Source organism: Balearica regulorum, chromosome 4, assembly GCF_011004875.1.
Source record: "Balearica regulorum gibbericeps isolate bBalReg1 chromosome 4, bBalReg1.pri, whole genome shotgun sequence".
Taxonomy (NCBI): domain Eukaryota; kingdom Metazoa; phylum Chordata; class Aves; order Gruiformes; family Gruidae; genus Balearica; species Balearica regulorum.
The window spans coordinates 527177-552333 of NC_046187.1; the positions used below are offsets into that span (position 1 = coordinate 527177).

General features: G+C 47.3%; 1 protein-coding gene and 1 long non-coding RNA gene across 3 annotated transcripts in view; one reads left to right on the forward strand and one right to left on the reverse strand.

Moving 5' to 3' along the window:
• Window positions 1–16807, reverse strand: part of LOC142601599 (uncharacterized) — a 33203-nt gene extending 16396 nt beyond the window's left edge. The window contains exon 1 of the long non-coding RNA XR_012835102.1: window positions 16598–16807. This is a non-coding gene — a long non-coding RNA (uncharacterized LOC142601599). The remainder of the gene's footprint in view (window positions 1–16597) is intronic.
• A 217-nt stretch (window positions 16808–17024) lies between these two features.
• Window positions 17025–24429, forward strand: PAQR3 (progestin and adipoQ receptor family member 3). 2 transcript variants are annotated; one of them, XM_075750792.1, is made up of 7 exons: window positions 17027–17334; window positions 17431–17593; window positions 18516–18671; window positions 19980–20177; window positions 20959–21049; window positions 21373–21521; window positions 21990–24429. In XM_075750792.1, the coding sequence occupies exons 1-6, from the start codon at window positions 17150–17152 to the stop codon at window positions 21513–21515; spliced, it is 936 nt and encodes a 311-aa protein (XP_075606907.1). In that variant the 5' UTR covers window positions 17027–17149; the 3' UTR covers window positions 21516–21521; window positions 21990–24429. The 2 variants fall into 2 exon arrangements, with proteins under 2 accessions (XP_075606908.1, XP_075606907.1); XM_075750793.1 differs by lacking the exon at window positions 18516–18671 and having other exon boundaries at window positions 17025–17334.
• The last annotated feature ends 728 nt before the right edge of the window (window positions 24430–25157 follow it).

Sequence of the window (25157 nt, forward strand, 5' to 3'; positions counted from 1 at the left end):
AAACTACATCTCATGCAGAATCAAACTGCATCATCCTGGAAAAACACCAACACAAATAAAAAGGAAAAGAAGACATTTCTTGCAACACGTTCTGAACCAACAAAATGAAGCCTGCTAGTCTTAGGAGGTTTGAGCAAAGCTGACCGGTAAAAGCAGCTCCGATTTCCGGCTGCTGAGCAGCAGTGGGAAGGAGAAGCTGATGGAGTGCCTGACTGCCTGCGCGAGCTGCACAGTTGCTGGGGTGGGCCCGTAAGACCACACGTCCAAACAGGCTAATGTTCCCCTTAGCAGCCTGATTGGTCAATTTGGATGACATATTTTGGGCATCTCTGCTTACTCGGCGACTGCAACTTGTACACCGTCCACAAATCCCCATCTGCATCTACAGATGGTCCACCTTTTTTTTTCCCCCCCTTCCTTTCTCCATTGTACGTAACAGCTCTTCGAGGCTGCCTGAGAGAGACAGAGATGCGGGTTTACTGTATTCTGCTACAGAAGCCGGGTAGACATGAAATTCAACGGAAGTCAGGAAAACACAAATTCTGAATTTACAATACCGCTCACTCTGTGCTGCCAAAAGCCCGTCTCTCCGGTTCAAGCGCACACTCAAAGCACGACCTAACAGCAGCATTTAACCACTGACGTACATTTGTTGTAGGACAAACCAGAAAAAAAAATCCTGCAGACCTTTTAACTATATGATATTTATTTTTACTTTAGTCTTTAACATACTTTATTCCAGACTTTGTAAAATACTCTTTTTCTGCACCTTATGAGGAACGGTAAGATTTACCCAAACACGGGAATACTTTACAAAACCTGGAAAGTCTGGCAAAATGCCACAAGGAAATCGAGCTTCAGTTTTATTTGTGCTGCAACATATCTACCTGTCTTTTCACATTTCCCCATTCCTAACTCTCTTTTTCCTTCTTTACTCTTAAACAGTGACACGCAGAAGATGGAAAATACCTTTTTCACCACTCATCCAGTTTCATTTTGCTCACGCTCCAGTCAAAGTGGACCAAAACCAGGGGAAACAAGTTAAATAGAGAAAATTAAAGAAACCTTTTCTGCATACACGTACACTCACACATACGCTGCTTCTTTCAAACGGTTTCTTCTGAGAGAAGGGAGTTAATTTACCTATACGTTAGCATGTAACACTGGGATGTTAGTACTGTCGGCCAAACTATTCTCAAGACGCAGGGCTTTTGCCTAGGAATTTATTTCTTGTCATTTTTCATTGTTATTATTATTGCTAACCTCAAAGAAAACAAATAAGGATTCAGAGCCTACCCGTGCTCCAGTTCTGCAAAGAACTAGACATGCGTTTACATTTTAACGGAGGCAAAGGAAAGTCTTGTCCTCCCCTCAGCTTTGAGCTGGGCTCCTGTATTAGCTTTACATGCCCCCCCCGCGTAAAGCCAAGCACGTGAGCAGATACGCAGAGGATCCCGACCTCTGCGCTTGTTAAGATTTTTTCTACCAGGCTGGGATCGCAGTACCTAAATGCTTCAGTGTCAGGAAGTAGCCCCAGGCATGCCATAGGTGATTCCCCCCCCCCCCCCCCCCCCCCCCCTCCCCCCCCCCCCCCCCTTATGACCTAATTCCACATCCTGTGTCTCTGCTCAGGGCACCAAGCAGAGTGGAAAGTCATGCTTCAGGAGAGAAGTACCCCCTGCAGTCCCGGCCCCATCTAGCCACAGGGGTCCACAAGAGCTCGGCAAGACTCTCTGAGTTACACAGACTACCTGACCACCTTCCAGCTTAGCAGGCAAGGCTATGCCACATACTTATGTTTCCAGGCGGTTTGATTTTGACAATGCATTTTCCAGGATCAGCCCTGCCTTGCTACACGCTTGCTTCCTCTTTGGCTCCGGGTAAGGCTGAATTTGCAATGATCTCTGTGCATACTTCTTATTGCTACGCTTTTCAAGTGGCTCTCGTGTATTGGATTCCTTTACACTACAAATATCTTTTCCTTCTTTTTTTTTTTTTTTTCTTGAGCATGTATACTGGAAAGTCCCGCACTCTTAGAGGACCTCCTTAGCACCCTTAGTGAGATTTATTTTACATTAGTCCAACTCTGAAAACACATTTCAAATTATATTTTTCCAGCTGGGCCCCAAACTATTAATCCATTTTTAAAATGCAGACTATTTTGGTTTTAATCACACACTTCTATTTTGACTTGGGTGCACTGTAATCCATGGAGTTCTGTAATTTTCCACTTCATTTATTTTGGATTTAATGAGCTGGTAATAATGTATATTTCCAGCTGAAATGACTGCCTGAAACGCGGAGCAGAAAGTCACAAAAGTAAAGAACTTGGGGAGGGAACACTGCTGTGTGAAGTTTTATGGAAATAAAATCAAGCAACATTAAGACATGGAAGAATCGAGAGAAATCTGCCAGATATCACAGAGAGAAAGCCATGGTTAAGTGCCGATTTTCTTTTTTTAATACTTTTTTGTTTAATTTTTAGTACTAATTGCTATGCTAGGCTGGACGGTTGAAGAGGTCTTGATGCACCTCGGTACAGCATCAATTACAGCTATGATTTCTAAAAGCAGAGGGGAAATCCCCTCTTCAGTAAGGCCTTTGGGCCAGCTCCCATGGAAATCACCCCGGGAAGACTCGGACAATGAGTCTCCAAAGCTAAGCTCCTGTCTTTCACTTGGCAGCTAGGCGAGGGGGTTGATTTCGGAAGGCTCTGAGCAACCAGCAGCTCTGAAAGATGCCTGAAAATTAGGCCACTAACTTAGGCGTAGCAACATGGGACGCTGTTCTATACCCTAAAACGTACTCTGAAGTACATGTCATTTCTTCCATGACTTGAAGATACAAACAGCTTCTCCTCTGCTCCAGGAAACGGGCAATTTGATCCTAAGCGATGGCAACCAGAAGTTTCACATGTTAAATGCACGTTTATATCTAGCGTATGTTCTTCCGCTCCCTCTGGGCACGTACAACTGACACTATCACGTCATTACACCATCGAAATCCTTTTTTGGTTTGCCAAAGACAGTGAGGATTAGACATCTACAAAGTAGTTTTGCTTCATGTGAAAATACATGGGGTTTTCATCTTGTTTAATTTCGAAATAACGAAAAAAGTTGCATCTTGCCGCACAGCGCCTTTTTTAACGGAGTAATAGGTACAAAATCAGCTCAGCTCTCTATTCTTCATCAGTCCCAGTGAGTGCCAGAAAAGAGGGAGTGTTTACAGCAGCTACGTTAGACAACCGTGTTCACCGCTAGCACGCGCAAGCCAAATTGTGTGTTTCGGCACGGCTACTCCAGCAAGGATCTAGCCTGGTCGGTTCTGTGTCATCTAGATCTCAAGAGGAAACTTGGCAAAAACCCTAGTCTGTCTCTTTACCAGTGAAACTGCTGTTAAAGATGATGTTTAAAATATTAGTTTAAATGCTACATTCACAGCCCTGCTCTGCAAACTGTAAACAAAAGCTGATTAGCCAAAGACATTTTCCCTGTAATTAGATTCACTTGTCAGTTAAAAAAAAAAAAAACAACCCACCACAAAAACCCCAGAAAACCAAAAAACCCAAACAAAAATACTCGTAAGGAAAAAAACCTCATGTGGTATCTTTTCACTGCTCTACACAGAGCGCTATGAATAATGTGGCTGTGCTAATTGGTACCCATTAGGGCGCTGATTCAGAATCCCACTGCCCCAAACAGGCTGCCTTTTCCTGATAATTATAATGCCAGGAAGTGACCCCCCAACAATTTCGGGGCTAATCACAGAGAATCCTGTATGTGGTGTAATGTTGCATTATTCAAAAAGGTAATGAAATTCCAGGAAACATCAGATGCAGCAGGTACATGAAGATAATTTTGTTTTTATAACCAATTTCAGTCAGATAAATACTAGAATCCTTTCCAATTTTCCCCCCATGAAACGAAAGTGTCACTGAGATTTACAGCCCCCTCAAGTTCTCTTTTCAGAGGAACATTCATTTACATAAACAGATAATCCCAGATAAAAATTTCCATTAGACAAAGGTGAAATGGATCAATTTTCTCTGCCAAGACAAATCTTAAATCTTGAACAGATAGGGTCATTATTACACCAGGCCCATTTCAGAAATAATGTATTAAAAAAAAAATCAGCCGATAGCAGCCATTTCCAGCTTTCCAATTATCTTTAAGAAAAGCTTATTCTGTGGACAATAAAGCACATTACTGCACAATATGATACAGTCCATAAAGATCACAATGTTTTATGAAAGGTTAAAGAAAGCTCAGCACATTTAAGGGAATGTCATAACCCACAAAGTCTTTCAAGACTTAACTGAATCCACGTGCAGGCTGTGCAAATATTGTGCTACGGCTTGCAGTGCTCCCCTCCTGGTATCAAAACAGTGCACCAGGAAACATATGCCACCCGGGTTCCAGCCTGGAAATAGGGTATTCACGTGCCGTAAAGCGGAAGGTAAAGGAGGTGCTTGCACAGCTCCTCTTCCTCTGGGGAGGAAGTCAATTCACCCGTCCCTACTTCAAGTGCTGGAGAGGAAGAGACGGTCGCTTATGAATACTTAGCAAACCACGGGGTCCCTCTGCCCGCATCTTCAAGATCAAATGGCTCTCCGCAACCCGTAGGGATGTTTGACCACGCAAATACACACACGGGGAGGTCACCGTCCGTCTCGCCCGGCACGTCGCCCCTTACCTCTCCACCTCCACACCCAAGCTGGTTTCAGCATTAACGCGGCAGAAGCAAAAGCGCAGCCTCTCCCCCCCGTCGGTGCCCACTTGCTCCCCGCCGCCGGGTTCCCGTGCTCCCCTACCAGCCACCATAGCCCCCGATGCAATGCCAGAACAGAGCAACGGGCTCTCAGCTCTCCCCCCGGCCCAAGCTCCGGAGGGAGAACGTAGCGAGGCAAGGCAGCCGGGGCAGGAATACCCTCCTGCGGCAGAGAGGCCACGCTGCTCTCGAGTGCCACAAGTTTGTCGGGCCCCTGGGAATGGAGTTTATGAGGGGTGACAGCAGCAAAGAGAAGGTGCTAGAAATCACTGCCTAATAGGCACAGCCATCAAAGCAAAAACAGGCAGCAACTTACCGGACTCATTTTTTCATCTAAAAGGAATCAGATTTATTTGCCATTTAACTAACTGCTCCTTACAGACAACGTGTGAAGAACAAGGAGAGCAACGATGTGGGACTGCGCGAAACCTGGCTAGCCGCAAGAACTAAGATCCCCTCGTAAGAGATCACCTGCAGGAAGGCTTTATACTGGTCAGTGCCAAACCCAGTCCGACAGAGCGCTAAGCCTTCTCACGACGTAAGGTGATAAGGCCGCACAAATCCCCGGGAGAGCTTTAGAGACCCGATTCAGTGACTTTGTCTCTCGTGTCTTTTAACGGGGTTCTTTTCATGCTCTTGTTGTGATGAGTCTTTCGGACCAAAAGCCTAGTGCAACAGAAGCTGCTGGTTGCCACTTGCCCTTACAGCAGCTAGCACTCGGGATCCCCGAGTTCTCTTCTGTCTGGTCATCACCACAACAGAAACAGCCAAAACTATGGAGTGACAGCAACTCGTTCACCTCTGGAAGGAAGGCCATCACCCATCCAAATGCAAGAAAGAATCTGCACAAGAAATTTTGAAGCTTCTCTTCAAGGCTCTTCGGGTTTAGCTTCTTTCAGAATTTTTTTGAGACATTGACCTAAGGGTCAGTTTCTTCACATGAGCGTGATGGTATCAAGCAAGTGCTGTAACAGAGCCTGGTCACGGTGTTCCCTCTAGGACCCCGTTCCCTAAAGCTCTTACTCAGCGCTTGTATATTTGAATCCCTCGGATAGAAAGCGATGCGTCGTCAGAAGTCGCCCCATTCGCAGGGGGAAAGATAGAGCAGTACGAGTCTTCCTGACGGCTAACTTGTTCAGTAAGAACTGATACTCGCAAAGCAAACATTTGTACTTGTGAAAATAAGATCTCTTTATTCAGTCCAGCCACCAAGCATAGAGACGTACCAAAACTGAAAAGAAAAATCTAACTATCTGGAACACCTAATCTTTGGTAAAACAAATCACCACGTGGCCAGTAACGAAAAGGTTCTTCCTGCATTACTCAAATGCAAGTACCTTTCACTGACACCAGAAGAAGAACCTGACATTGTGCGACTAAACAATTACACCGTTCGATATAGCTATATATCCAGTTCATTAGTTAGCTGACAGCACTGATGTCCAATGAAACTAGGCACGCTGTACAAGATTAACACTGCTCTGAAATGGAATCTGGTCAGATTTTTCAAGCAACGTTTGGGCTTCTCTTTCCGTTCCATAGAAACAGGACAGAAAGCCTGTTGCCGACTTTGACAACTTGAAATTAATTGTAAACTATTACCAGAATCACTTTGTGCTGAATTTCTGAATGACTATTGGAATTGTAACAGAATGTTTCTGTTTGGAAAAAAGGCGATTTTCTGTAAAGTAAATCAATGCCCCAGCGGTGAACTTAAATAATTACTTAAAAATAATGACAGAAAATACGCCACAAATAGCAAAAAGTTCAGAAACAACAACACTTGTCTGCAACTTTTCAAACTCTCTTAGCACTTGTGTAAGGGATCATTACAGTTCAAACAACATACAAGAAAGCACAAGATAAAGCAAAAGCTCAGCTCCCCTGACTCTGTCTTTCAGACGTACAGATACTATGAATTCACTCTCTGCCGTTTAGCGATGTGTAAGACATAATAAGAGGTATGCCATTTTTGAGAGGGACGGACTGTTTAACTTGGTAGTAGGTTCAGGCCGAGGAGAACAGATGTCAAAAAGGCTACGTGATTTAGTTACCACTGCACAAGAAGTCATTGTAAAGGAGGGACTCGGGTTGCCCAAAGAGCGGTCACTAGATCATCTTTCAACTCTAGATTTGCTCCCGCCTGCTTCTAAATAAAACAAGATAACTGTTGTCACCCAGGGAGAAGATAAAAAAAAAAAAAACAAAAACCCCAAAAAACCAAAACAACAAGCAAAACACAAAACCCAGGCAGGCTTCTCCTACAAACTAATACAACACTGGTAGATCGAGCTGGGATCTAATCTGCCTCACTGTGCAAGATTTCAGCTGAATTTCGACTGGCCGAAGATACAGCAATCATATGAAGAGAAAAAGAAATTTGATTTTCAAAAGTGTCAGGCAATGTGATTAAAGCTGTCAGGCACAAAAATCAGCACGGCTTGAATGAACAGATACTTGCAGTTCACTAGAAAACAGTACATGCCTGTCCTCGTAATTTCAGAAAATTGCTTTAATTCTGAGCAGATAAAGCCTTCCAAGTAAAGCCATATTTCCTTTAACTGTTATCGGAAACTTTTTTAATGTGTGGAAATACTTACTAGTGCAATCGCTGGCGTATCAGTCGTAACATGTAATGATGTGGAGATTGTTGCCTTATAAAATTCACAGCTGGGTAGCTACATGGCTCAAGGCTAAAACCTATTTTAAAATCCAGTGTTTTAGGAGGGAGAATGTTTATTAAAACATTTTGCCCATTAAAAATATATGGCATATTATCGGTCATTCCATGTGATGCAGTGCCAGCCCTTTTTTAGGCAGTCCACTTGGGACGACTGCTGAAAACCTGGCAAGCCTGTTTGACAAGGCCACATCCTAATAATTTCCTAGTCCATCAAAAACAAACAAACAAAACAACAAAAAAAAAAGGGGGGGGGAAGCATTCCAGCAGCCTGAAAGAAACTCACCAGTGCTCCTCACGTAGCATGCCCAGAAATTTGCTCTCACATACAGCCACAGTCGGTCTCTTCACGCTGACAGTCAGAGACTGACATTCAAAAAGGAGATAATTGCTTGATCTCTTCATGTCAGAAGTTACATTAAAATAATAATGAGGCTCCGGGTTTGGGTTTTGGGGTTTGGTTGTTGGGGTTTTTTTTGGAAAGCTGGTGGAGAGAGAGATGCTGATAAATAGTCTTTCAGCGATTCCAGATTCCAGGGGTATTTGGCATCCACTTGTATGAGTTGATGCACATCCTAACTTGGAGAACGCAAGGATTTGTACTATGAGGCTAAACAAAAAACCAAACCAACCAACCAAACAAAAAATCCCTGTCTCTTCCAGCATTCACCCATCTGCATTACATAAGGAGAGGCTCTGGTACTCCACAGGAAGGATCCCAGTTTTCACGGGTGCAACTCTCTCTCAAACAAGTACTCCCGCTGAAGTCAGCGGGATTACCAAGGGAATGACTGACCTCTAATGTGAGTGACCGAGTTCACCATGTGATCCCACCTCAGAAACAGCCTGTCTGCAATTGTTATTTCAGAAGACTACCTCAAAAACTCTGACATAAAGTTAAGGCGACTTGGATACAGAGAGAGAGACTTGCGGTCAAAGTCATCTGTTCTCCCAAGTTCCTTGTGGCTCTCATCCTGCAACTCCCTCTCACCGGTCCGGCTGGAAGCGGTGTGTCTCTCCATGAGCTGGGAAACACCGCAGGCACTCTCAGCTGCGTGCAGGCAATGTTTCAGTCGGGCTCTGCCCTCCTGCAGCAGTGCGGCCGGCCAACAAGGCCAGGTGGGAACTAAGAGGTCTGGCTCCCTGAACTGCTGGCATGGCTTCTGGGTACCAAAGGGCAGCTCGGGGGTTGAGAATGAGTGCAGACCAGACCACCTGAACACAAGCAGGATGGCGGGTTCCCAGATCGGAGGTGGCAACGGTGTTCTGTTTGGTCTTTGCCCTGTCACGCCTAGCCAGACTTCTCACGGTCGGTAGCGCTATCTGCTCTTCCTACTTGATACGCAGAAGACAGGGCCAAGCAGAGAACAGACAGAACTTGCTTAACAGCTGTTAAATTGGCCTTCCTACCGCGGCAGAGCTTTCCTCTGGGAAGGTCAACACAAATATATCCCGGGGACCCAAGATAGCACAGCCCATCCAGTAGGTCTCGGTTTTACAAGACCCCAGCCGAGCCTTTGCTTTGGACTAACTCTTCAGCAAAAAGAACGTCATGTTTTATACTTGAAACAAAAATGTCACCATTGCTAACAACCAGGAAAATAACCCTGACCTCACTGCACATCCCCTTGTATGACAAAGCATGGGTACTGTTATTCATATTTATACTGTACAAATGTTCCCAAAATGTCAGCCTTTCCCAATGACAATAAAGCAATTGAAAATTACAGTGCAGTTCTGGGCAGGGAAGCGACTCTATTAAAAAGAGAGAGACAGACAGAGACCGTGGCCATCGCCCATAGCTGTTCCTAGCTGTCTTCCAAGTTCTATATATTAACTAAGCTTATGTACAAAAGCCATTTTTTTAACTACTGTCAGCACTGCAGAGTCAATACAGCAGCAATAGAGCAAGCTGTTCTGCCTCATGCCTCATCAACATTTCTCACACTCCGTATCAAAGCACGAACATTAGCAAATTCAGCTGCCCTTCAAACTTCCAGCTCCAGTCAGAAGAAAGCATCTGTGGCCGTTCAACTCCTCGCAAGGCTGCCGAAAAAAATCCTAGCTTGCCAGAAATACCCGTGCTAGCCAGCCCGATTATTCTCTGTGATGCACAGCCATAGGACAAGCAAGAGAGCCACTGAGCTCTGCTCGCTTCGTATCGCTCCACAATATCCACGCCGCACTCCAATTACCGCTCAGAAATCCCTCCGCGGCAGCACAGATCAGCGGGTTAGCCGCAAGCTTTCGTAACTCACTCGTATCATTCAGCATGTCTATGAGAATCAAAATATGCGAGAAGCGGAAGAGGCACACTTGAAATGTTTCTAAGATCACTTCCTAGCGACACAGCACAAGCTGACAAAATAGGAGCTCTAGTGATACGTCTGTTGCCGAGTAAAAAGCTTTCAACCCACCAGTCACTCAGAAGGCAGGAATACCGTCAGAAGGCATCCATCCGTTTCACAGGCTGTAGGAAAACATGAAACTGAATAAAGATGGGTTTGGGGCAAGAGTAACGGAACTTGAACTCCTTACGGATTAACGTCTCCCGCAGGAATAGGGAGTTACATCACTGCCTCGTTGTACCCGAGTACGCCATCGCAAGAAGAGGCTTATCTTTATTCCAAGGTTACAGAAAAAGGAGCAGAAGCATAACAGAATTCTCAAGGTTGGTCGAATTCAAGCGCTCTGCAGTCGCATCTGGGACATGCTAGTGAGTCTTGTATGACCGACAAGACAGGGTACGAAGCATGGTTTGTGAACCAAAGGAAATGGCAAGGAAGATGCAACTGGAGAACAACAGAGCAAAATTCTAACAGATGATGCATCTACTAGCATAACAAGCAGACAAGAAACATTACAAAATAATATATTAAAAACAATTGCAGGATTTTGCTAGTTATACTGTACTTCATTCTCTACTGACTTCCTCATACGCTGTCTCCTCCATACATCTTTGCACTTAAAGGTCTCGATGACTTCAAGAAGCTAGACAGGCTACGAGGATGAGAGAGGGAAGATGAACAGTGTATCTTTGCAAGATCATGGGATTCCAATTTTAGTAATCAAGACAACTGACGAAAACCTGAAATCTCATAAGACAAACTAACTAGCAAGGGGAAAAACCCAATTCTGGCAAATAGGCAACAACATTCTGACAGTGCAGTCAGAAAAAAAAGAGAATTGTTTCCTCCCCGTTGCCCAGATCTTTCCATCCCAAAGCATTTTTGGAGGCAACGCAAACCTTTATTTTGACATCTCCAATTCTCAAACCATACCACTGCTACTTAGCAGAGATTTTGGCATTTAGCAACGCAGTCAGGAAAAAGAAACATGATTTGCACGCGCTCATCTCGGCAGATGAATAAAAAACAAAGAGACAAAAGTAAGCGCTGTGAGATGATCCCAAATGCCAAGCACCCAGGCCTCGTTTGGGATTAAAGCAGCACTTCACAGATCAAATTTAAGAGCACGTTGAAAGTATAGAAGGGATTTTGAAAAAGGTCAAATCGATTTAGGCGTACAAATCCTCATCAGAACAAAATGAGAACGTGTGCCTCCTGTCACATGTAGAACAACATTCCAATACCTGCAGAGGTCAGTCAGCAACAGTATGGACTTAGAGCAAAAGTGTTGGAATCCCCCCAACACCAAGAAATCATTCTGAGGGTCCGCACAGCTCAAAACATGCTTTAACACCACTGAAAATCCAGCCTCTGTCCTCTCTCATGCCCTACTGAGAAGCTACTCAAGATATTACAATCGTGTAAACCACCGCTGTGGGACTGCTTTACAGAAAGGCTACTTGGACTTTTTACAGTGTCTTACAAACACGATCCCCTCTCGGGACATCTGCTGTTGGGGAGACCCAGACTTCCAAAGCAATGGCCTGGTTCTTACTCGAGCAGAGTCAGAAACCCACAGGGTCGTCCAAGAGTGAAATCACCGTATCGACCAAAGCTGTCCACAACTTCTGGAGTTTCACCCTCATTATAAATAAATCAGCTAAACTCACCACAACTAGAGAAACAAAACTTCTGTGGTCAAAATAGTTTGTCTCGAAATGCCTTCTGTCATGGCATGAATTCTAGCTGTGATAAAATTTTATAGGCAAGCTGGAGTTAGAGAGACCTTTAAATATGAAAAAGCCCCCAAACCTCAAACACTATGCTCCTAAAATTCAGGACTCCACAGAAAGCAGTTCATTTTTTTTCCCCTACCACTTTCACTGGGAGCAAGTTGTTGGGCTACGAAGCAGCATCCCACATGATGAAGCAGCTTTCCAAACAGCTCCTTTCTTTCCCTGAAAATGCCCTAATTTCTCAGAAAAAATCCTTCTTGTCTCCTCACCAATTTTACCTTCAGAACCTATCCATAAAAAAACCATTTGTCAATTAATTCCAGTTCTTCAGGTTCAGGACTCTATCGTGCTGCACAATTGTTCGTACGCATCTGCTAAATACGGAGGGAAAAGATGCTGCTAAACTGGAAAAAAAATAGTGGGCTGGGTAGAAGAGGTGCCTTCTTCCATTGTGTGCACAGTGCATTTTTGCTGACTGTAAGCTCTCGCACGGCAGGAAAAAGCCCAAATGCCATCCTTGCTCATGCTATTGGCAGCTGTTCTCTTATCACCAAAGAGAATTTATCGCACCACTGACAGATGCTGAGATTCAGAAGCCGGAGCTGAAAGCCAAAGGGATTGATTTAGAAAACAGAAACGCAAAAAAAAAAAAACCACCACAAAAAAACCCCAAACACCAAAAAAAGAAGGAAGAGCCCTACCAAAACAAGTCACTTCACTGCACACATGACACATGCATCTCTCCACGGGGAGAGGAAAGAGAGCCTGAACCCCCCCCACGACAGATGTCAGGCGTTCTGTTTTGGGCACTCCTGGAAGCCGCTCAAGCTCTATACTGAGGAGCATGCTACAGGAAACCATGAAAACTTCACCACAAAAATCCTAGCGGGTACAGAGCGAGAAAGATGTATCTTCAGGGAAGAGGGCCTAGAAATCAAGCTGTCTTAGTATTGAGGTCCCCCTACTTATCAAGCACAAGGTACTTGTGTTCCTAATGCTCTCTCGTGAATGGAGTTTCTGGATTGGGGGTGTCCTGGGATTTCTGTTCTTACACACACACACATTCTGTTTCAAAGACTCTTTGACTTCCACAGAGCTACGAACCTTATTTTCTTATATGCGAAGCCCCCGCATATCAACACCTAGTAGCCAATGTCACAGATGCTTTGGCTACTTCCAAGAAAGGATGAGACAGTATCTGTTTTACATTGCAAGGGGCTTTAAATATCTCCGTCTCCTGATGTAACTGTCAGTAAACATGTATGCTGTATATGGCCCTTTGCAAGCTCTCTTTGCACGTTGATACGGAACCCAAAGTGCTTTACGCACATAAATAAAGACATGGTCTCTACGGTCATAAACTGGTGCCTATATTTTATTCACAGATTTTGCACTGAGACATACTTCTGACCACAGTATTCTGAAATATACCTCCTTCTCCCCGTCCCCAGGGAAAACACAATTGTTTTTAATCACAGGCAAAGAAAATCCGAGCTATACGCTGACACAGCTCTAAGTACGATGCAAAGGAAGACACACGATCCCTTCGACTAACATTCCCAAATATATTTTCTCATCTAAGGTCAGACTGATAACAGATTTCATTCCCGGGCACTAAACTGTCTTTTCTGGAAATCCCGGCGCAAGCCGAATTCTCCCACAGCAGCAGATTCCAGCGGTGGGAAAAGGAGTCCCAGGGCACCTCCCGTTTCTTTGCTTGCAATGAACATGGGGAAAAGCCAGATCCTCACAAAGAAAAACCCGGGAACTTCAGAAAACGAGGACACAAAGACGGGGCCAGGGCTACCTCAGGAACACCAGCACCGACCTGCCGGCCCTGCCGGGATGAGCACCCGGCGCCGGGACGCGTTCTCCGTCAGTCACCGGGTGGCTGAAGGGGACGGTGCGGAGCTGCCGAGGACGGCCGGCCCGGTGGCGGGGCGGGTAGCGCGGTGCCAGGCTGACACCTGGAGGGACAGCCCGGCAGCAGCGCGGGGCGGGGGAGGCACGGCTGCCTCGGGGGAAGGGGCAGCACCCCCACGCCGCCCCGGGGCTGCACATAGCCTCCTGTCCTCCAGCGGCAGCAGGTCTGAGGCCTAGACGTAGGGAAACTGGGGGCAACAGTGCTCCAGTGCCTCAAAAATCAGCACCGAGACTATTTTCACCGTTTCCGTTTCAAAACTGAAAACTTTGTTCTTGCTCCCATTTTATCATGAGCATTTGAGATACTTTGTTCGAATAATTCTTCCAAGTCATTTGCCCCCGGTTGCTCCCTGAAAAAAACAGAACAGAATGCAGCAGGGCACAAAAAGATCCTGTTGGTATTACACAGGTGACACCAGTTAGTTCAAATAAACTTGTTCTTTCCTAGGCTTTCCTCAAATAGCCAGCTCGAGAGGGGTTGTGGGGTTCAGAAGGCCTGAACAGGGCACGCACTGAGAAGAACGGAACGCAGCAGGGTGCAGTTAGGGTTAGCAACAAACCGTTCGGCTCATCTGCGGTCTCCTCAGCCATCTCCTCGAAAGCCTTCCCTACCTTGGTTTGCACAGGTGACTTTACCTTCCACAGAAAAGCACGAACCTCTCGGGCACATTCATCTTTACTCCCAATTAAGCTTATCTGCCAGTAAAATTAGGGATACGGTATAGGAATTAGGGCAAGCTACTTACTGACTCCAGAAGGTCAATTTAGGTCAAAGCTATCTTGCACAGATGGCTAATTTCAATCACTTACGCATGCAACACAATTGTTCAATAAGCTCAAAATAAATAGTGTAAGTAATTAATTTAAAGCTGCCCTAATTGTTTCTCAATTTTCCCTATTAATTTAACCTATAACACTTCTCCTATCAAAGCTTGAAAGCTTTAACTTAACAGCCAATTAAAGCTTCTTTTATTAAAAAAAAGTGCTGTCAGCTCCGATTCCTTCTGACTGAACTCTTTGAAGCACTTGGGATTTCATTTCAATTGCACGAGGCTGAGAAACAAAGTGTTTTTTCCAGGTATAATGTTCTCAGTGAGCTGATGATTCAATGGACAATTAAGACTAATTAAGGTTTTAACTTGGTAGCAACTTTCTGGGCAGTACTTAGCTCGACAAAAGTGAGTCACCGCTCAAGCGAACAATGAATCTCCTCATGCATCAGCACGAGCCGGCAGGAACGCGACTTCCCCAGCTCAGTTTCGCTGCGGGAGCGAGAAGCTCCTCCGGACGGCCGGAGCTCCCTCGCCTGAATTAACGTGGCAGCTATATGCTTATTCCTTTAAATGCATGTTCTGCATAAACACGTTTTACCTCCCTCATTCTCCAAGCGAGTGCTGCAAAGAGAAGAGCCAGTGGAACGCTTGTTCGGGAAAAGGTTGCCACCGCATAGATATCATTCTTGTTAGCTTGGTCCCACTAGACCGGTTCACAGGTTTTGGCTTCCGCGTGCGCCAAGTTGACCAAAACGGGACACTTTCCTATTTTTAGCAGGTCAGCTGGAAATGGAACTGTTCTTTCTGCCACAGAACGGAAATTGACAACCTATGGACTATTTCCCTTTGAGCAAACTACCAAACAACACCCTCACGGCCTCCTAAGATTTTGTTTCCGGGACACTCTGATATCTGAACTCTCGATCCTCCTTTGCCCCTGCTACTTGCGAGACTCACCGAGCCGTCTCCCGAGCGTCAGCCAACTTAGCTCCTCGCGACACTGCGCCGCTCTGCAAGGTGTTTTATTATGCCGCACTTCCCTGCGTACCTAACGCCACTCTGCCACCTGCAGAAAGGATATCCTGCGCTCCGTCCTAAATACAGCCAGCAGTACCATCCGGGTCTTTCCCCTCCCGACACAACACTTAGGTGTACGGATCTTCTTTCAGAACGCGTTCCTTCTCTCTATCTTCCCTAAATTATTCTTATTACTTTCATTAATAGCAAGCTCGGGTGAAGGGAAAAAACAGAAACAGAGCAGCCATGCGGAAAGGAAGACAGAAACTAAGTAAAAGAGGAATGAACCATTCAGAGATATGCTTCTTATACATCCCGAAAAGGTGAGACTACGAGGAAGTCTCTTAAAGCTCAGCCTGCTGAATTACTACTACCAACACAATTCCCCCGGGTACCTCTCCAAAGTCGAGCGGCACACGCAGCAGAAAAATGTACGCAGCACGCGGAGCAGCTGAGGAGGAGGGAGAAGGCACGAGGAAACGCCAGCAGGTTGCAGAGGCAAGAGGAACACGGCTTTTATAGCACTGACATTAACAAGTCTCAGAGAATGATTGATTAGTAGAAATATTCAAGAGCTGCTGTTGACAAAAACCAACTGAATTTGGGTAACCAAATGATGTACCCGTGTTTTTAACGTTGAAAATGAGGGCCAGATGATACCTAGTTAGTGACTTCTTTCTGCCCTTTTCTTTTTATTTTGGAAAAAAAAATAAAATCAAAAGCAATTGGCAAACAACCCAGAACTTTTCTTATTTAGGCAAAGCAAATCCTTTGGAAGCGTCTTCTTCACTACTAAGGGCTGGGGTTTGGCATTGGGTTTTTTTTTTTTACTTCATAAAGTACACAGAAAAAAAGAGGAAAGGCTAATAACTGTGATCTCAACTAACCAGAGATTGCTCTTGCCAGGTGCAAATACAATTGCCGCAACACTGATAATCCACGGCACTTGGAACTTCGGATGTCTGTTTCTGGCGTCTGTTTTAGAAAGGTTTGCCTCATTCAGGTCTACCTGACAGAAAAGGCTGATTTTTCCAAACCAGTAGCTTTCTCCAAAAGTTTCTCAGAGATGTGGGCCATTCCCTTTTAGACACAAACCTCTGCCGTAACAGTGACCTAACACATTATTGCGTGTCATACTTTACTAGAGCCGCAACCGGACAGTCAGTTACACACAGACCGATGCCTGCCCGGCAGCGCTGTATTTCGCACCGCTTCACCCACTCGGGGCACTTAGGGACGGCACGCACACGCCACGCAGCAGCCTTTCACCCCGCGTGGAAATCTCCGCTTTCCGAGACGGGTTTCCTTCGAAAGATTTCGGAAAAAAACCAACCCGGGCACCACCTCACCCACCTCTGGCAGCACAGCCCCGCCTGGCGCCGGCGGCCACACCCCTCCACCTGGCATCGCCGCGGCCGGGGGCGGCGGGAGGGCTTCGCCGGCGGTGCTCCCTGCTCGCTGCGGGCGGAAGGACGGCGCAGGGCCGGCGGCGGCGAAGGGGGCCCCGGCGTCCGCTCCCCCCCCCCCCCACGCCTGAGGGGACCGGCCGCCGCTAACGGCCTCTGCGCGCGGCGGGAAAGAGCGCCCCCACGCGCCCGCGACCAGCACCACGTGCTGCCGGCCCCGCGCAGGCGTCGCAGGAGGAGTCGCCGCGCTCTGACGTCATCGCCGCGCGACGCGGCCGCTGCCCCTCCCGCGGCGCCCCGCGCCCTCACGGCCGGTGTCCGCAGGCGGCGGGACGGGCCGGGCCGGGCCGGGGAGGAGGAGCGGGAGGAGGAGGTGCGGGAGGCCATGCCGGCGGTCCCCGCGGGCAGCGGCCCGTGAGGGGAGCGGGGCCGGCGGCGGGGCGGCCCGATCCGATGCGGCGGCGGGGCGGCGGGGCGCTGAGGCGGCGCGGCGGGCAGGATGCACCAGAAGCTGCTGCGGAGCGCGCACTACATCGAGCTGGGCAGCTACCAGTACTGGCCCGTGCTGGTGCCCCGCGGCATCCGCCTCTACACCTACGAGCAGATCCCCGTCTTCCTGAAGGACAACCCCTACATCACGGACGGCTACCGGGCCTACCTGCCCTCCCGCCTCTGCCTCAAGAGGTGAGGGCCGCCCCCGCCGCACCGCCCCTGGCCCGGCGGGCCCAGCCGAGCCTCACCCCCCACCCCCCCTTCCCGCCCCGTTGTGTCTCCTCGCAGCCTCTTCATCCTCTCCAACGAGACCGTCAACATCTGGAGCCACCTGCTCGGCTTCGTCCTCTTCTTCACGCTGGGCATCTACGACCTGACGGCCGTCCTGCCGGCCGCCGGCGCCTCCCAAGAGGACTTCGTCATCTGCTCCGTCTGCCTCTTCTGCTTCCAGGTAGGGGCTGCGTGCCGCCGAGGCGCGGGGAGCGCCGCCTTTGAGGAGAAGGAGAGTGTTAAGGCCCGCTGACGATGCTCACGCACGCAGTAGGGCTCCAGGGCAAGATGGGCTCGGGTCAGGCCTGGGACAGCGCAGTGACCATTGCATGGCTTTTACAGATCACTGAGCGGCCCGGCTTTGAGTTGGTTTTGACCAAAGCAGGGAGGAGTGAGCATAGCTGGCATAGGAGAGAGTCTGCGAAAAGACAGTACGCTGTCTCTAGGAAAGCGTGAAGAGCGCAAGAGCCCTGTACATATTCCCTGAAGAGTACTGGGTGCCTTTGCATAGCTAGATGCAGGGAAAACTCCATTGCTGGCTTGGAAAGCACTGCTGTTGTGCTCTTCGTTATTGCTGTTGAGGGTTGCAGAGAAACACAAAAAAGCAGTTCTCAGGGAAAAAAATTATGCCAGCCTACATGCAAATAAGCCTGTGCGTAGGAGTTTAATTTTTTGTGCGTTCTCTCACTAAAGTAACTTGGGTATCAGGCAGTCGGGGTGGATTGGGGCTTTGGTTTCTGCTTGTGGTACTTTGGCCACGCAGAATTCATCGTCCCACTGTGCTCACGCAGACGGGGCCCTGCGCTGTCGCGTACTGGCTTTTCGCTTGGCCTCACGGTGTAGGCCTCAATAGCGCGATTTTCTTAGCTGTGCAATAGGGGGTTCTCAAGTCTTGCAAAGTTTTCTGTTCCTTCTCAATCCACCAGCGAAGCTTACCTTAGTTCCTGTTGCTTACGGGCAGGAATCATAATTGCCTACACCAAGTTGCACCGCAGAACACGTTACAGGTCAATCGCATGCTCTAAGCTTCAGAGTTTAAACCTGCTATGCTCCGTGTGAATTTTTTGAGAGATTAACACATCCTTGTTTGAACATTTGTATAGGTCTGTATGCTTTGCTCAGTAGGATATCATCTTTTCTGTTGTCACCGCTCAGAGAAGACCAGCCGACGATGGATGGCATTAGATTACGCGGGAATTTCCATTGGCATCCTGGGCTGCTATGTGTCAGGCGTGTTTTATGCGTTTTATTGTAATAACGTAAGTTTGAAGCACTTGTTTGTGTAAACGTTTAGTCTCCCTGTTGCGGTTTCCACGCCGTAGGAAGGGGGTTCGTTGCTGGGCGTCCAAATAGAGCCTTAGCCAGGAGATGGAGATGGAAACTGAACCGAGTTCCTTCTGACATGAGCAGAACTTTGCTGGCTGACGTGATGGGCAAACTAAGGTTTTCCTTTCAAGCTGTCAGTCACACAAGCCTCAAGAAAATATTTAAAATTACATGAAGGCAGGGTAAACCTTACAGGTCCTATCTTTGGTAAATGCATGAGGCCGATTATGGGCTGTGTCCCCGTCACCAGTAATTCAAACATCTTTTCCCAGCAGGTAGCCTGCATGAGGCAGAAACAAGTTTATTTTCTCTTCATCTCATAGAGAACAAGTAAAATTAGTTCCCTTCAGAGGCCTAGATTACACCCACATCTGCAGCGGGTGCCGTGAGCAGTAGTTGAACAAGTCTGCTCAGGCAGAGGTACATATAAAATGTTTTGGTGAAGGCACCGTGTCGTGGTTGAACCTGGCCGACAGCTAAAACAACCACACAGCCCTTCGCTCATCACTGCCCCGCAGTGGGAGGGGGGAGAGAATCGGAGGGGGGGAAGAGAAAAAAAAAAAGTCTTGAGTTCAGAAAAAGACAGTTTAATAGGACAGAAAAAGAAGAGAATAATAACGATAAAAGAACATACAAAAAAGTGATGCGCAGCACAATTGCTCACTACCCGCAGACCACCGATGCTCAGTTAGTTGCTGAGCCGCAGTCCCGCCCCTGGCCAACTTCCCCAGTTCTATACGGAGCGTGATGCCATACGTTACGGAACATCCGTTTGGCCAGTCTGGGGCAGCTGTCCTGGCCGTGTCCCCTCCCAGCTTTTGGGGCACCCTCAGCCCCTCGCTGGCGGGGCGGTATGAGAAGCTGTACAAGTCCCGGACTGGGTGTAAACGTTGCCCAGCCACAACCAAACCATCAATGTGTTATCATCAACATCGTTCTCATCCTACATCCCAAATGCAGCAGTATACCGCTGCTCGCAAGAAAATTAACTAACTCTGTCACAGCCGAAACTGCTCAGAATGAACCGCATTCTGCTAGGTGTGCCGGAGCCAGAGTCCCTTCACCTCGCTGTCAGTTGATAAATGCAAGTCCATTCTTTCAAACCCCATCACTTGCGCTCGCAGCAGCGACAGGAGAATTGATGTACGATTACATTTAGTAATGTCAACTTTCTACCCAGAATTTACTTTTACACATGATGAGAACACCCACAAACCTGCTTTTGTTTCTTTTTTTCTCAGTACTGGCGTCAGGTGTATTTAATCACTGTGCTGGCAATGATCTTGGCAGTGTTTTTTGCTCAGATTCATCCCAGTTACCTCACGCAACAGTGGCACAGACTGCGCTCCATCATCTTTTGCTCAGTGTCTGGATATGGAATTATTCCCACCATCCACTGGGTTTGGCTCAATGGCGGCATTGGTGCATCTATCGTGCAGGTAAAAGAGAAAAAGAAGGAAGTAAGATTCCCTTTTGCTTTTTACGTGCCATCTTCCTTCAGTCCTCTTACACTTTGGGACATGCGGGGGAGGCAGCGGTAATTAAAATTTCTTGAAGCACAGAAATCTTTCAGACGATACGATCCAAATGCAAACACTTAGAAATTTCTTGAGTACCAGTAAACAGGTCGAGCAGATTAAATCTGCTTTGCTGATTTAAAACTGCACGGTGAGGAGGAGAACTGGATACAAGTGTGACTGAGCAGGCTGTGTGGGTGGACCGCACCCTCGCTGCCCCCAGGCCAGGCACAGGAGCGAGGAGCCGAGTGGGCTGTGCCCTGGGAAGCAGCAGGGCAGGCTGGGCTGGGCTGGGCTGTCCGGCTCCGCAGCTGGAGAGCAGAGGGGGGAACCAGAAGACTCTGACGGAATGGTTATTTGCTTCCTCTTCTGTTCCCTGGGCTTGCAGCAAAAAAATCACTGTTTGCCTACTCAGCCCTCTGCTTTTTACATGACCCTTGTTTAACATCGCTGACAAGTTACAGAACTATTTTCCTGTTCTTGTTTTACCACTTAGAATTATGCTCTGAGAAACAAGCAGCACAGTACTGCTAAAGACAGTAAAGTATGCCCCAATATGAAAACCCCAGAAATCGCTGCAATTACCCAGGGACCTAACTGTGCTGAAGAAAACATTTCATTCTTTTTTATCTTTGCAGACTTTTTTGTTTGTTTTGTATTTTCACCTTCTGACAGAATAGGAGAGCTTCCTTTTCTTTTGCAGGAGTTTGCTCCGCGTGTAGTTGTCATGTACTTCATCGCTGCTGTAGCTTTTCTCTTCTATATTTCCAAAGTTCCAGAAAGATACTTCCCAGGTAGGAAATTCTCTTCTGGGTGTTTTTTCTGCAGTTAAGCTTCCTGCAGTGTCACAGTCATCGCTCTGAGTCCTGAACTTCTGTGAGAGAGCAGGTTGACCATGTTCCCCATGAAGTATGCTCATGTAGAGGAGGAACACGTTGCGTATATTTGCATCAAAAGAAGGCAGGCGACTTCTGGTCAAGTTCGTTAAAGAGCTTTCACTGCCTGCCAGCAAGCGGAGCCTATAGTTGAGCTTTGGAGGAGACCGATTGCCAGTTGCATTGCGTGAGTTATTGCCGAATTTTACAACTTAACTGCTTGCCCTTTTTCTTCCCCGCAGGACAGCTGAACTACCTCGGCTCGAGTCACCAAGTATGGCATATCCTTGCCGTGGTGATGCTGTATTGGTGGCATCAATCCACAGTGTACATCATGCAATACCGACACAGCAAGCCCTGTCCTGAGTATAGCACAGACCTGTGAGCGAAGGTAGAGCAGTTTTCATACTCATGGGCATACGATACTCTAACAAGCATGAGCTTAAATAATCCTGGGTTTAACGTGCCCCAAGTTTTAATCACCCTCCCCAGTTAGCTTCCCCAAAGAAAATGCTGACTGGTGTAACACTTAGGTGCAAATAAAACGTTTTCTTCTCTTGGTGCCAGGCACTCTGCTCATCTAAAACGCTTTGTGGCGTGAGGCTCCACAAGGCTGCGATGCCCACGAGCAGAGTTTTAGGTCAGGCTGGACAGAGGTCTGCCAGATCCCTTTTGGCTCTGTTTTGCAATTTTAATCACCTCCAGACGTCATTAGTATTTGTTCCTAAGTGTCCTTTTCCTCAGCCTTTTGTCGTTTTTCAGCCTACTAAGCATTCATCTGGATGTTTTGGAAATCAAGTGAGAGGTGATCATTTCCTAGGTGTAGTAAGTGACTCAACTTGTTTCCCCGCTGTTTCAGAGGCGCTGTGATTGAATTTCTGACTCTGAGGGTCCGGGCCTTACCTCACGTGTTGAGCTACGAAGTTAAGCACTGAGGCAGTTCCTCTTCTGACTTCTGGACTGTTACCCGCTTGCTGGGACAGCGTGTTATGATGAGTTTTGAAAAAACCAACAGCAGTGCCCGAGACGTGAGCTGCATCTCCTGTCTGCAGTCAAGTATGAAAGACGTCTTCCTGGAGCAGGACAACGGAAAGGTGGGCTGCAAAGCTCAGCATTTGGATCGCACCAGTATTTGTTTTGCTTGGTAAACACGAACACCACAAGTAATTACCCTCGCTGAGCTAAGAGGCCCATATACCGGGTTTTCAGGTTTTGTTCAAGTGCGTAATTAAGAAACCGCTCCTGGCTGCGTGCTTATAAAACCAGGGTAACTGTGGGACCCGGTCTTGGATCTAAATCACAGCAGTACGGTGCATTGCATCCTTCAGAGTCTTTGTCTGAATGGCATGCTTACGTGTCAGCATTGGAATGGTAACGTATAAAATTGAATTCAGTGGACTCTTGTACTTCTCTGGACAAGCTCTTCTCCTTTTTCTGGAAGTTAAGATCACATGTCATCCACCGTAGCTACATCTTCCTATCAGATCTTAAAAATTGCCTCGCCCCTTAGGCGTAGTGCCATTACTTCAAAAAAACTTCTCCAGATCCCTTCAGTCACTTGCAGTTAATGGTCTAAAATATTTCAGGAATAGCACTCAGCCTGTGTGTTCATGTTACTATCTTGCAATCAGTAGAGTTGCTAAAATTTTTTTTCAGTTCCTTTTTAACAGGATGAAAAAACACCCCCACCCCCCGCGTGGTGAACCTGCTGTGGATTCAAGTCCCTGAACTTTGGCCTTTACTGTGTGATGTATTGTACTGTACTTGCAGACTTTGTTACTGAAAAACGGCTTACCACCATCGGTTTTCCCAGCCTTGGGAAACCATCCCTTACAACCTCAACGCTGGGGAGACGTGAAATACGCAGGATAGCGGATAGCTGCAGCTCAGCACAATTAAGCTCAAGGGGTGCCAGTTTTTCAAACAGGATTGGGATTATTTGGATTTTGGGTTAGAATCAACATTTTTTGTTTGTTGCTTCTGTAGAGCAGCTGTGCTCACATTTACAGTTCAGTCGAGCAGCGGTAGCGCGTGCTGCTGCTTCGCGGGATCAAGCGTCAGTCAGCGTTAGCCGATTGGGGATTGCTCCGCTTGCCTCAAGATGCTGTTACGGCTGAATCCCAAGGGGTGAAAGTTTGGGACCAGAACCACTGAGGGACACGGCTGCATCGGCACAGCTCGCGTTGGAAAGCGGGAGAAAGCCTAACTGGTTCTGCTTTGACGACAGGCAGAAACATTCTCTTCTGGGATTATAAACTGTCCGAGCTGACCTCGAACAACTCCCCTCGTTACCTGCAGCACGGCCTTCGGCAGCGTCCCAGCCTCTTCTCTCACCTTTTGCGATCGTCTCACAGCAGCCAGCTTGATGCACGCGGACAGGGGCCCGGTAAGGTTTGGAGCCCGGTGTCTTAGACCAGAGGCCAAGAACAAGATGGCACCGCCCGGCAGCGGGCTAGGAACGCCTGAGGCAACAGTGCCAAAAGCTGCACAACACACGAGAAGCCCTTGCGGAACCGTCGGCCTTGTCAGCACTACACGATTGCCTCTTTCCTCACGGGAAGGGTTGTCCCGTGACGGGATTTAGGGATTTAGGTTACTCGGACAGGGAGAGGCTGGCTTTTTGCCATGCCCTCCTTGGGGCAGGCAGGCTGCTGTCGGACCCCCCAAAGCTGCCTCTCCCCCAGCTAAAGGAGCCCAGCTCCGTCAGCCACTCGTCAGGGTGTGCCAAGGCGCTGTGGAATAGTGATGGAAAGGTAGCGTCAGGCACCTGAATGCTCGTGGGGATGGAGAAGGCAGGACACTGACTTCTCTGCTGTATGCTGGAGAGGAAAGGTAACTGTTTGTCAAGTTCAGCGGGTGTGTTTTGGGGCTTTTTGCAACTCCAGAAACAGGTGGTGGCAAGAACTGACTTTGCATTTAAGATTCAACTCCCAGACCTTTGAGCCTTTCAGTGTAAACACTGATGATTACCCTCCCAAACTTGACAGCCAAGCAATTTTCAAGTGCACTAATTACTACTACCACAGCCTGACAAGGACCCTGCAAGTACAAAAGCTTATTTCCAGTGTTATGTGAACAATAATATTTGAAGAATGTGTGTTTGTCTATTGAAAGCATACTGACTTTACAGATTGCCAATGTAATTTTTTTTAACGTAAACTCTAACTACTGTAGTTTTCACTGGATAAGGAAACTGACTGCAAAGCTGTACGTTTTTATTACCCTGATAAAATTTTTCAAGCTGCATGGTGGTCTTTTATGTACATAAGGAACTTGTAAATAAATTTCAGTTCCTTGGATGTTTCCTTAGAGTAACACCATTCTTGCATCTGACAGAGTCAAATGACAGATGTGAATTGCTCAACCACGCAACTCCTGTCACCTCCCACAGGTTTTTAATATACAGGGAGACCGCCTCGAACGATCACGGCAGAGCAGGGACCGATACGGCAGGTGCTGGCGCGGCACTACTCCAGAACCGCGTGCGGTATGTTCTACGAGCGGGACCTCGCGTAGGATAGGGGTTTTTGGAGGAGCTGATGAATGCAGCTTTGCCACCTAACGCCTTTATACCTAGATAGTTTCCCGGCAGGGCGTCATTCTATCTTAAGAGCTCTGGCCGTTTCTGTTGTTGTGTTCTAAGGAAAAGGAGGAAGGGTTCATCCTGACTCTGCTTCAACTCAAACAACAGTACTCTTTCCCACCTAACTTTGTAAACCTGCTTTTGCCCTAACAGAAGCAGTTCAACTGCATGCAAAAACCAGCGATGAGAAATGCAGGGCTAGTAGTTATGCTGCAAAAACAAAACAAAAAAATTAGCAGCCACAGTTGTTTGTTTCTGTTTAAGCTGAAGCCTCCAGTTAAACTGTGTTTCCTTGTGGATTTGCTTCTAACCAGATTAGACTGGAACAGGCAATAGGTGGAAGACCGCACAGCCAGGACACGAGCTACTATTTAGTAACTGCGTCCCGCTGCCGCTCCATCTTTTCCTGACCGTTTTCTTTCTTACTTCAGCTCACCCAAGAGA